General features: G+C 35.9%; 2 protein-coding genes across 2 annotated transcripts in view; one reads left to right on the plus strand and one right to left on the minus strand.

The window, feature by feature from the left end:
- The window catches only part of LOC150081934 (toll-like receptor Tollo), a 540221-nt gene that overhangs the window by 150839 nt on the left and 375593 nt on the right, over nucleotides 1-13789 (plus strand). The window lies entirely within an intron of this gene.
- Nucleotides 2665-2985, minus strand: LOC150081936 (uncharacterized). Its single transcript, XM_090380370.1, has one exon. It carries the CDS (start codon nucleotides 2983-2985, stop codon nucleotides 2665-2667), a length of 321 nt encoding a protein of 106 aa, XP_090236496.1.

Raw genomic sequence — 13789 nt, forward strand, 5'->3', positions numbered from 1 at the left:
GTCATAATTTGGCGGACTTGGCATTTAAGATAAGAATGACTTTTCGAGGTCTGTCACCTTTAAGTGAGTTCTCTTTATTACGGCAGTGACTGATTGATTTAGATCCCAAAGCGTCTTTTGTTTCTCAAGGAAAGTGATAGCCAATAGACACGTTGAGTTGAAATCGAAGAGGTCACATTTCGAATAAAGGAATATCTTCGATCTGTTAGATTAAGCTGATGAAGCACAAATATTCGAGAAACGTCTTTTGAGGCTTCTATCTGTATTTTTACGCATTTTTAAAGAGTTGATGGAGTTATCACGCTGTGCTCTCAACAGTTCATTCAAAATACTGGAATATTTTAAATGCTTTTCCCTCTGCCATCATGGAAGCGTTTACATTTTTTTGGTGAATTTTATTCTATTTTATTTTTCGTATCATCAGCTTAATGTCTGAAATCGCTTTAACACCTGTGTCGATTTGCATTTATATCCTTTTGTTACAGACTTTTTATTTTCCTTTGTAAATGCTGTTTTAACCGTTAATTTACCAGGAGGATGCTGTTTTAATAAACTGCATTCTTACGTAATTAAGTTGTGTCGTTTGGAGGAGTCGATTCTCACTTGAACGCTGGCCCATGACAATGGATTTAATTAAAACTCGTGTTTGTATACACGCGTTGGTAGTTGCACATGTAATCGACTCCTCTCCGTACTACCAGAATTAAAGGGTATTTTTGTACATCACCTAGTGGCCTTTTGTGTGTTACGTTGTTTACAGTTTCTCGGCCATTTTACCTCTTCGTTTGATAATTTTAACAATGCGTATTTAAAAATCTTCAGATGAATAGTAGTGGTTTCATGCTTTTAGTATCATATTAAGTCACAATCAGTAGATAGTGACTTAATATTGCGCTCTGCTCTTGAAGAAAACAAATTAGATAACGACGTCGTTAAATCTATTTGATAATAATTGGTTTACTAAATATATACAAACCAATATAGGTACTTTGCAACTGAATGGAGAATCACACAAAGGAAGTCTAATGTGATATGTGATAATATCATTTCATTGAACTTAAAAGAGGAATTCAAATATTTAGACCGCAAAGAACCTCTGGATTGTTCCAGTTTTTGCAGGAGCAATCAATAGATATTGGACTAAAGCCAAAGGAATCAGGTGCGGGTAAAATATTTTGTATTTCACATAATCAAAAAAACAAATGGCATTATATTAAGAAATTAACTAGGGTAACGATATTTGTGCATTATTAACTCCAGGAAGCCACTGTTATTTGAAATATTACTTTTAATTCATCTATACACCCATTAAGATAATGCAGCAATTTTATTTCTAAACATTTTTACTTCTTTAGTTGTCTTTTTGGTCATTCCGCCGCATTCTCTAAGCAGGGAACTAAATTCGTTTATTGAAACATCATTCATTTAAATATTTATCTCATATTTTATGTATTAGTATTTTTAGCATTGGTATTAAGGGAAAATGATGCAAAGAGGCGTGCTTTTTTCTTCATCAATCAAAAGTAAATAAATTAATAAAAATTACAATAAAACGGAATATTCATACTGTTCTCGTCCCGACGAGGTAATCATGGGGTAGCTGAGTAGTCATTCGAAGGAATGCATAAGTACACTGCCTTGAGTGACCGGAGTTCAAGCCCGTGACTGCTAAATATGGTGCTGTTTCTTGTATTCTCTCTATTTTGTGAACTCCTCTGACCGTGTGGTTGTCCCGGAGTATAAACAGAAAATTTATTTTATTTATTTATTTTTATTCCATTGTTCCACACCTGCTGCCTATAGATCCCGTCTTCTGTTATCCTCTTAGATTTTATATTTATGTCCACAGATTCACACCTCACCTGCGAGGAAGAATAGTACTTCTTCCCTCATTTTATTCAGTTCCTGCAGTGCTTATACACATCAATTAGATCACCCCCTTGATGTCTAGTAGTCAAACTTTGTATTCCACTGCTTCTGGGTAATTTTTCATATGTGCATCGCTTTGCAGTCGTCACCAATTTGCAATTTGGTAGTCTTTCTCTTAGCCCTCTTTAGAATTCCGATTTTTTTTAGATGCGGTCTCCAGACCTGAATAATATTCCAAATCCGGTCTAACCATCGCTTTGTGGAAAAGAATAATGACATAATGACGTCTTTCTCCCTACTAACAAAGATGCTATTAATCATAGGAAACCATGTGCTCTCCTTATTGCCTGTTTAAAATGCACAGAAATTTCATGTCAGATTGAATCATAACACCTAGTCTTTTTCGTCTTAAATCACTTTTAGCTCCTCTATCCCTAGCTTATATGTGACTCCAAGATTTATGGTCCTGAAATACATCTAGAAGCGTTAAACTTTTACATAATCTTACATTTAGAAGCGTTAAGCTTTTACATAATCTTACATTTAGAAGCGTTAAACTTTTAGTGACATATACGGAACCATAATATTCAACCAATCCAAGTCTTTTTGAAGCAGTTTGGTCTGGCTCGAATTGTAACCACCCTTCCCACCTTCAGTCCATCAGCAAACTTCGATAGCTTACCTTTTAATATGACCCTTGCCAATATCATTTATGAAAATTAAAAATAGGAGGGACCCAACACTGACTCTAGAAGAACTCCAATTGTTAACTGGTCCGCCGTGAAGACTGATCATTTAGGACACCCTCCGTCTCCTGTCTTTTAGCCAGCCTGCGTTACAGTTTACGATCTTACCAGTAACCGCATCTTCTTCCGGTTTATATAACAGCCTTTCTTGAGGGACTATATTAAAAGCTTTACTGGAGTCTAAATGTATCATGTCAGTATTGTTACCTGAATCCAACTGTTTAATAACTACATCATAGTAATTTACCAGATTGGTCAGACATGACTTCCCTTTAACGAACCGATGCTGGAATTTATTTAAGACGCTGTCCTTGTCTACTTGGTCTTCAATGGCATCCTTAACCATATCGTCCATGATCTTTCCTACCATAGTAATCAAACTCACTACTCTGCCTGCCTGTGGTCTGGGGAGACATTAGACCTTCATCATTCCAGGGGAATTTTCTCGGAATCCAATAACGCTCACATTAACATTCCGAATGGTTTGATACACTTATATGTAGCCTTTTTTAATTACAACTGAATATTTATATCTTCGCTTGGAGCCTTGCCTCCCCTTTTAATCTGAGTACATTTTTAACAAACATTTCTTTTGAGATCATTGTTTTACATCAATCTGACTCCTTAACATTCCCCAGCTTGCTTCAACTGTAAATATCGGCGAGAAGTATGTGATCAGCTTAGTTGCAATTTCTGGAAGCTCAACCAGATTACTCAAAACAAAAATGAATTATTGGAAAAAAAGGTATAAACATAGCTGAAAGTAACGAGAAGATCGAACCTCCTCGTGGCGTCAAAGTTCGAATAATGGTTTCCTATTAATCATAATATAAAGATACCTACTGATGGATTTTGGAAGAAATTTTTAGAGTAAACAGAAGATAATTTGGAAAATATCGTTTTGAACAAATCTTTTAACAGAGTAATTAGAGAAGATATTTATAAGGCGTCAGGCCGCGAAGGGATAAAAGAATATAACATACATATAACAATTGTTATTCCACCTTTAAGAATACTGTGAGTTAAAAGATTCGTACAGAAACCGTAGAGCTGTTTTTCATCGCAAAATGTGTGACAGCCTGTCAGGAAAGATTTGCTTAGAGAGGTGAGCTGCAACATTTTTCTAATAATTTTAATGGATGATGAGAAATTTGTACGCAGTTTAAAGTTAACGGGGGCAACAGGGACTGGGATTTTTTGGTACTGAAATTATTCTGTATACTAGTCAGCTTAATGGAAAATGAGCTCCCAAAAATCAGGGTTAATGAAAGTAGTCGTGTTATGTAGAACAGGCAAATTTAACTCACACGAAGGTATTATTCAGTAATAATAGTTCTTATTGTAATTACGGTTTCTTTATTAATGCTTGTATCGTTTTAAAGTCTTGGGAATTGATATTGCTTCATGGATATTGCTGAGAAATGGAAATTGAGTTAGAATATATAACGAGGCCAATTTTCAGAACAATCAAAATTACCTTTCATTTGTCAGAAGGAGAAGAAAAAATTATCTTGTTTAAACTGAGAATTAATATAGTGTCCCATGGCTGATTATATAAGCGATTTAAAGATCTGTCTCTTACTGGAAAAAAATAATTAAAAGTACACGTTTGTGTATTTTTCCTATATTTAAATTATGGTGGGATGCGGGAACTTAATGAAACCTTCATAATTAAACAGACTTTTTTTAATAACAAAGCAAAGCAGACTTCAAATTCCCCCGAGCTGTAGAAGATTATGTTAATGCCTGAGCGAACGTTGTAAAGTTAACAAGGAAGAAATATAAAGATATAAAAGAACAAATATAACAAAATATAAAGATCCTACCTAGAAAATTACTAACCTTCATTTCTTGACAATCTTGAGGAGTGGTTTCATTTAGTCTGTACGTTGGATGAGATATGAAAGCAGTCTCTTCCTGCTAACTTCTCCTTGATCTTTATCAATTTTGAAATTATTAGGAATGCAATTAATCTCTTTTGAGTAATACTGCATGTCCAGACATCGTTCCTATTTTTATTTTAAATTTGTTAGCCCTTATCTACGAACCTCTTGCTAAAATCTTCTATGACTGTCTGTGCCAAAATTTCTTTCCGTAGAATCGGAGGATGTATTCTATCTTTTCTTTTAAAATTGAGAATTCTGTTCAACTCTGAGAAATCAAATCGTGTTCAAGATTTGAAAACAATTTCAATCACCTCTTTCCTTAACTATTGCAAAAAAAATCCTTCTCTCTGTTTTTAACTTCCTAAATCTTATCAGTTAATTCGGATGAGTTTCAGTATGGCTTAAAAAAGTTGTCTTGACAATCAAAAATCTTATCACTGCCATCATTTTCCTGGCCACTCAAGCTATTAACCAAAATTCTTAGCTGCACTTGATTTGTTTAAACGTCTCCTCAGATTTTGGTGCTGTTAACTCTAAAACTTATTCTCTTTATTGAGGAACACTACTCCATCACTGGTCATTTGTTAGCAGATTTTTCCAGAACCATTTCTGCTGATATCCGTCGAGTGCTACCTTATCCGCTCTGATTATTATATTTTATTTATTTTTTAATTTCTCCACAATTATAATATACTCTCATTTAAAAAATCTTCGGAACTCTAAGACTAAATCTCTGAAATTCGTATGGAATTTAAGGCAAAATTTAATTGACATCTCTGATTTTTCTGCAATAGAAAAATATACAGTGTATTAAAGTATTAAAACTCATTTATATTCTGTTATGCTGTATGGTTCTGTAATTTGGTTTCCCTCTCCGAAACTAATCATAGTCTTCTTAAGACTTCTCACTCCTGAATTAAATGGACGAACATTAAAATTGAGTTCTCTTTCACATGGTCTAAATCAGAAATATACAAAAACTCTGGAATATACTCCTATCTCCAGTTTATTATAATTGAATCCATTAAACCTTTTGTTAAAATATACTAATCGATTATCCATTTTCGTTCTATATATGGGATAATTTTGGCTTTGATATAAGCCTCTCTGGCCATGTACCGGAACAGGTCTCATTTTTGAGCACCAGAACGTCCTAATGGGCCAGCGAATTTATACATACCTATACAAACTTGATGTGCGAGAAACTGTTTTAATTGCAGGATCATAAGAATTAGCCACTCTAGCTACAGTAGTTGATGTTCCAAAAATTCCTAAGAAAAGGACTGTTTTCAGTGCAAGCAGTTTTTGTTTTTTTCTGGGAATTATCGGTACCACTGCTTCCGATAATTTCTTAGAATGTTGAAATATTATCATTAAAGGACGAGGATCTGTCTATTACACAGGGCTGCGAAGCACTGGAAATTTCATCGAACATTTCAAAAAAATCAAAGTTTTGCTGCCTATCTAGTTTGCGAGATAAAATGCAACATAGAGTACAGTTTCTGTTTTTTTTTTTTTTTTTGTTAGTTGTTGGCGCATCGGCTTCTGCGGCCATAATGCACCTCCCCAAAGTTTTTGCATTTTACTCTGATCCAAGCCCGAGGCGGGATTCGAACCCGCGACCTTTGAGTTACCAGACAGGAACTTTTACCCAGTACAATGTTGTAGATCAGAGGTTTAAACCCAGGGTTTGTGTGTATTGGGCAAAATGTGAGTTGAAATCATCTAACAGTTTCAGTTACTGTTGTGCGACGCCACTGTAGTAATCTAAGAAGAAATTTCCGATACGGGGTGGGGGGGGGGGTGTTATCATAAAGTTAGAAATTTTGCAGTTTATAAGAATGGTTCTCGGTATTATTCCAATAAAGGCAGTATGCTGATTTGTTTTTATAAGGTTGGATATATTTAGCAATGCCATCACTTCTCAGAGTTTGACGTTACATCTTAAGCATATTTTAAATTTTAGACAAATTAAAGGGAAAAAAAAAAAACTATCGTCTTAGGGTCACCGAAGAACAATCTCATCTACCCATGTGTATTTTGTCCATAAATTCGTGTCTCCTCTGGTCGATTTGTTTGACAGAAAATTCGGGTTTCCGAAGAAAATAACTCTGTCCTCTCATGAGACTGACTAACTCGGCCACTGAGTGTAAAAGCCTACAAAAGTTCCTCCAGTTATTGACGAGATTCAAATCCGAGCATTTCTATCCGGTGTGTGGAGGACAGTGATTATAACCACTGCGCTACCACGAAGACAATTGAGAGGGAACTAGCTGGTCATTTGATTGAGCCGTGTTTCTGTTATTAAAATGAAGTGACACTGTGAGATGGGAAGTAAATCTTCAAAGCTCTGAAACTCGTAGCTTTTACATTTTGAAAAATTAAACCACGAGAGATGTTTGGCTAGAATTAATTTTAGTTAGGTAGGAATGTTCACATTTAAAATAAAATTAGCACGGTTTATCGTGCCGATTTTTTGATCACGGGGGTTATTGGCGCCGTGAAATCGGCCTCGCTGTTCAGTGGCAGAAGGATATAATCCTGTGGTAGTCAAAAATTGCCAATTAGAAACTACGAAAATAGCGCAGTTTCTACTTGGCAATTTCTACTTCGCTGTTTTCTCTATAATGTATGATATTTCAACGGAATTATATGATGCGAAGCTAATTAACAATGTCTCTTAGTAAGATGCCGAAGATATGTGACATAAAATTCCAGAAGACATATACGCAAGATTTTCGATGTATTTGTAAAATGTGAAAAAAGTAGCACGCGAATGTTAGACGTGGCATTTCACTTTCAACCGGTGGGAAACACTATGTAATTAGATATTTGCCAACAAATAAGCATAATGACAGCGTGCAGTGCTTAGATAGAAATGCAAAAACAGATTTATTCTTTCATGGTGATGATGATATCATACGTGCTGAAAGTTTATTTGCATCTTTTTTTTTTCATGGAACATAATCTTCCTCTGAGTTGTGCTGGCCATGCATGTGCGTTGTTCAGAAATATGTTTCCCGATAGCGAAATTGCAAAAAGGTACGGTTGTTTAAGAACAAAAACAGATATTGTTAGTAAAATTACACGGATAGGGAAAAAGTAGTGATATCTCTGAAAAAGGCCGTTTTCGATTGCTACAGATAGCAGTAATCAAATAATTCCATTGTTGTGACCTATTGTTAATAAAAAAAAATCGTGAAATCGGAGGTTGCTTGTCCTCAGTACTAGCACTGGAAGATTTTACAGGACAAAAAAAAAAAAAAAAAAAAAATGACTTTTTTTTTTTTTTTTTTTTTGAACAACCTGAAAACATGTGGGATGTCTTTTAAAATTTGTCTTGCACTTAGTGTTGATAATTTGCCTGTTATGGTAGAAAAATTGGAGTAGCAAAGTTGAATGAGGAGAGTGACACGTGGTGGTATTAGGCTGTCCTTGTCATCTTATTAATTTGTGCCCTGAAACGGGAGATACATGCTCCTCTGTGAGAGTACATGAATACTTGGCGGACATTTATTACTATCTAGAAATAAGTGTTAAAAGGAAAGATGGATTTAAAAATTTTCGACTGTGCATGCCACTGAAGTGTATATATATATATATATATATATATATATAAAAATTATCTGTACATTTTGGCTGTCTTTGGTTAAATGTGTAACTAGACTGGCAGAACAGTGGCAGCCTTTTATAAATCTACTTAAAGAAGAGGTCCGAAGTGGTGAAAAAAGTCAGAGCACTTTTCAACAATACCAAATTGAAAAGTAGAACAAGCGATCGCTAGCGATTCATATCTAAATCCAGTTCATGATACAAAAGTCATTTTGAAAGAAGATAAATTAAAGAGGCCGAGCAATCCGTTAATTCTAGTCATATTATCCCCAATCATTCAGAACTGCTATTCATTCCTCTTCGTCTGACTGAGCCGTATACAATCAGTCAGATTTTGAATGACAACGACAATGTGTCAGCAGTTTTTAAAATTTTAAAATCGATCAATATGTATACATTCATATGAAATATACAATTTGCTTTTATTATTGTACTGATTTTATTTATTGATATGACTGTATATATATGCACCTTTAGACGAAGTAACCTTTTTACAAGTTACCAGTCTTACCTTTTTATATTTTAACCTTTTCCTGGCGCACTATAACCTTGCTGTTTTTGCGCCATAAAAGTCAAAATCAAATCAAAATTCCGCTTCGTTTGAAAACCCGAACATAGCTGTTATTCAATGCATCTCACTTCCATAAGGATCACAGAAGGTCAATACTCCTAGAGATATACCAAAGAATATTATGCACAAATTTATTTTACCAGTTTTCAAATCTTCCACTTCCATCTTTGGAAGTTGATTACCATAGCAGACTGTACACCTCACGTGGTGGAATTTTTGTGATTCCGACTTAGTCATAGGCATTTCTCCTGGTAAGCTCTAGCGTTTAAAACAAGACGAGAAGATTCTGTTCTTGTTCAGGGGAAAGTAATTCATTGCTGCTTGCAGCATAAGCTCTCATTGAAAAATCATATCTTATAAATGCCGAGATAGCACAAATTTCATCAATCTTCAGTGCATCATTTTCACGTTCGAATTATCTTGAGTACACATTTACAGTTCTTCTTGGTGCTATTAAAGATAATGATATTGATGTTTTTCATCATTATTTCGATCAGTCCCAGTGTCAGAACCTAGCAGACACTATTAGGAAAGTAGAAAGAATTGATGTGCAGTGGGTCCTTGTTTAGGGAACTGACAACTGCACAACGAAGCTTGAAATACAACAAATTATCTCTATTCATTCTTGGAATTTTAACAGTCCCATTGCAATGATCAGCATGAGAAAATATTTAACCAGATTAAAAAAAAAAAATACTGAATTCAGTTTTTTCTGATGAAGCTTTGGAAATTCTCTTGACAGCGAAGTCTGAACAGTGGTGGAATTTTTGTGAACAAAACTTTTGCTTAATATTTCTGAAGAGAGTAAAGTCTGCAGCAGTAGTCACCAATTTGGTAGCCCTTCTCTTAGATATGGATCCGAGTCCCTCTTCAGAATTCAGCTTTTTTTTTTTTTTTTTATGCGGTCTCCAGACCTGAATAATATTCCAAACCCGGTCTAACCATCGCTTTGTGTAAAAGAATAATGATGTCCTTCATTATCTTTCTTGAAGCAATCAAAATCAGTTGATGTGTAATGGAATATCTAAACAAAAATTCTTAGACAGAAAAATGTTAGTTTAACAGTTGTTTAAAAGCATATTGTACTGGTAAACAATCATACGGCCACATTTTAATATAAAATGTGTTATTTTGCCACCGAAATTTAATTTATACTTTAAAAAATATCCTCCTGTTTTTGTCTATTTTGGCCTACACCGCTCCTGTTTTCTTCCTGATTACATTTTTTTTTTTGGAAGTCAAAAGTTGGAAGTTATGAAGATCCCAAAGAATCTAGAATCAAATGCAATTAAAGAGTAACATTTTATTTGATTTCAACTGTTGCGTTGAGTCAAATAAATATAGAAAGGTTCGCATTTTGCTATTCGTGATATTTTCTGGCGGATTCTCTAGTCATAATGCACCTATTCCTTATAGAACAGCAACTGTTTGTCACTCAGAAAAACAGGGAAGCGATTATAAAATACAGCCAATTTCCAGACTGTATACCACCGAGGCTACAGAGCCATGTTTCCTTTTGCGCAAAAACAACGAACAAACAAACAATAGAATTGTGTAGCCGAGTGGTCAAGTGAGAGGATGCATAAGTGCACGTGCCTAGGGTGGCGGGGTTCAAGCCCGTGACCGCTAAATAAGGTGCTGTCTTGTATTCTCGCTATCATGTGAACGTCTCTCACCGTGTGGTCGTCCCAGAGTACAAACAGAAAATGTATATTTTTATTTCTTTTTCTGTATGTGATCTTTCACTGTATTACGTCTATACATGTACAGTATGTGCTTATGTCTGTCTGTTAAAATGCCTATTTGCAGATTGGTGGGTTGAATAACCGGAATAGCTTACGGAGTAAAACCTTACTCACTCGGCTAACTACATCTCCTTTAAGGATTACAATCTCCAAGTGATTTGAACTCAGCCCCCGCCAAACAAGCGGCAAGTGGAGAAACCACTGCACTATCATGAAGAGCGTGGGTTATTATGTAATGATGTTTTGTTTACTTTTACGAGATGTTATCCAGACCACCCAATCAGTTAAACGACTTCTAGATATGTTCTTACGTGATTATGTACAGTAAAAATGTTAAAAAATCGTATACGTTACAATATGATCAGAGCCAAAAATGTATAATTTTAAATATTTATTATCAGAAATGTCTATGGGACGGGGGCAGGGCAGTCACGATCAGTTTGCGATATTACGAATAGGATATCTCATCCCTCAAAGTGCTAAACTATAGAGTTCTGTTAGGCGCAATTTTACTGTTTCATGGTGACTACCTTCCAATAAATCACAATATTAAACTGAGACAGCTTGGACAGAAAATCATTATTTTTGCGGAGCAACGCACAGTATATCCAGATGACCATTTCATATCTGTATTTCTGACCTCTTTCCTCACCTGTTTGCATACGACCAAACTCGTTTCTGTTACGAGTTTGAGTATGAAGACCTATTAAGTTTCTCCGATAGTTTCAGAACTTAATGGATGGCGTCCGCTGTTATTAGCCATCAATCAACGTCACCAACTGTTGTAAGTTATAGTTAGAGGATATCTTGAGACTCCTCTGAAGTTAGTAAGCATTTTGAAGTCATTAATGGAATAAGGAATGCAGAGCGGTCTTGTGGAAGCTTTTTCCTCTAGTTAAGAATGCTACTAAAACTTAGGCTACTCAATATCCGCAACAAACTAATCATAAAATAAACATGCGTGCTCAGGAATTATCGAAAATGAAAAGCCTTCCATTATATCTGTAACAACCAGCTCATTAATATTTTGAATCACTATACCGCTGTTTACTATAATCTTCACTAATATTGATTTGTATATTCTTCTGTATTACTGAATTTATGGATTTCGTTGGGATTAATAATAAAAAATCGGATATTAAAAAAATCGCAGCGCCTATTAAAACTTAAATGAGTAATTAAATCATTAAACTAATCACAAATAAATATTTTATACTGTATTATGAAAAAACATATACATTGTACAATTACTTGATGGAAGCTAATTGTAGCTTCGTCTTTTATGATGTTTAACCGTATTAGTCGGTTTTCTACTTGCGATAAATGAGCATCATAAATTAAGGCTATGCAAAATAGTTTTTTTTTTTTTTTTTTATCTTTTATGGTAAACCCAAACACGAAAAGTATTAAACCTACAGTACTGTAGTGCCGTGTTTGTTGAAAAAGGTGTGAGATACCTTGTTGACTTTGAACTTGAATTTCTGTAGATTGCAATATTCAGATAATGCATTGAAAAGGAAGGAAATTGTTCAAAGAACAGAAACAAAATGAATACATGATAAGAGGAAGAGTTTAGAGTCGAACAATACAAGGTGTCTCAAAAATACACGGCATAACTTCAGGAATGAGTTCTTCATATGTAGACAAAAATATTTTATATCAACATAGTTCCGGAAATGCTTGGTTTCCGAGTTTTGAAGGTCTGTCTACGACACTTAACTGTTCACATCACCTTATGGTAATTGTTCAAAATGTCCACCTTCTGCCTGAATACAGGCCTCACATCGACGTCTCATGGACTCGCGAAGACGATGCCAAATTCCTGGCATGTTTCGTATTGTCTGTTGTTTGTTTTGTTTGTTGTTTTGGTTTTTAGGAGCATTAGCAACTAAGGCCATATTGCTCCGGGGATATGCGGTGGTCATTCCCTGACCTTTCCACATCCTTCATATTTGGTGGGCACGGACTCGAACCCCGGTCTAATCAAGAAGCGTGTGCTATGCACTGTTGCTCCTGCCCACCTGGCTACGGAGGCGCCTTTTTTTTTTTTTTTTTTTCGTATTGTCTCACCACCTGCCACAATTCGATTGCGGAGAGTTTCCACATCAGCTACCGGAGTCGAATACGCCAATGACTTTAAATGGCCCCACAAGAAGAAATTATTTTTATTATTTTATTATTATCATCAGTTTATTTCTCTTAGGAGAACACCCGGTTACAGCCACTGGCTAGGGGGTGATCATACATATACATCTATGTTACAATTATAAAATACATGGAATACATAATATCTGATTTACAAGTACACTTTATCTGGAATATAGAATATTTGTGTTATTAATTACTCGCATAAAGCTTTTACTACTGTAAACTGGTAAGAACATAATACCATGACAATTGAAGCATACCTTCTGCTTAAACACACTCAAGTGGGAGTTTCACCATATTTACATAAACACAAATATTTACAGCCAAACAACGTACAGCATATGAAACAGGTCTAGCGGGTTTAAATCAGTGAGCGTGGAGGCCATGCAATTGATCCACCTCTACCTATCCACCAACCAGGAAATCTTCGATTCAGGTAATTGCGGACCAGGTGGCTGAAATGTGCGGGAGCGCCATCCTGCATGAAGTGTGCTTGTTGACGAATGGTCAGTGGCGTGGCGTGGCGTCCAAGAAATCAGGCATGTTGTTTTCAGAAAGTTTCTGTGCGCCTTCCCTGTGAGTTTGTTTGGAAGTACATGGGCCCAAATAACTTATCACCAAAAACACCCGCCCAGATGTTGAGGCTGAACCACTGTTGGTGATGTGATGGAAGAATTGCATGTGGGTTTTCTTCAGCCCATACATGCTGATTGTGAAAGTTTTGGATTTCGTCTCGTGTGAACTGTGCTTCATCTGTGAATATAACTAAGGCAGGAAAGTGAGGAGCTGTACCACACTGCTGCAAGAACCACTGGCAGAACATTACTCGCGCAGGGTAATCTGCTGGTGACAAGGCCTGTACCCGTTGCAGATAGTAAGGATACAGTTGGTGTTCTCGCAACACTCTCCAAATAGTCGAACGTTGAACAGCCAGTTGCATTGCTATTCTGCGTGTGCTGATTCCAGGAATGGCATTCACAACATCCAAAATCTCCTCCTGTACTTCAGGAATCGTAGATCTTGGTCGTCCTCTATCGGCAGCACGGGGTGTAAAGGTCCCATGTTCACAAAGGCGGCGATGGATACCTTCAAACGTTTTCCTGTCTGGACATCTTCGTTCTGGGAACCTTTCGCGGTATAAACGACGAGACTCCAGAGCATTGCCGTCCGCCAAACCGTACATAAAGTGCATATCTGCTTGCTCCTGATTTG

This window comes from Mastigoproctus giganteus, chromosome 8, assembly GCF_048544385.1.
Source record: "Mastigoproctus giganteus isolate SK-2022 chromosome 8, ASM4854438v1, whole genome shotgun sequence".
Classification (NCBI taxonomy): domain Eukaryota; kingdom Metazoa; phylum Arthropoda; class Arachnida; order Uropygi; family Thelyphonidae; genus Mastigoproctus; species Mastigoproctus giganteus.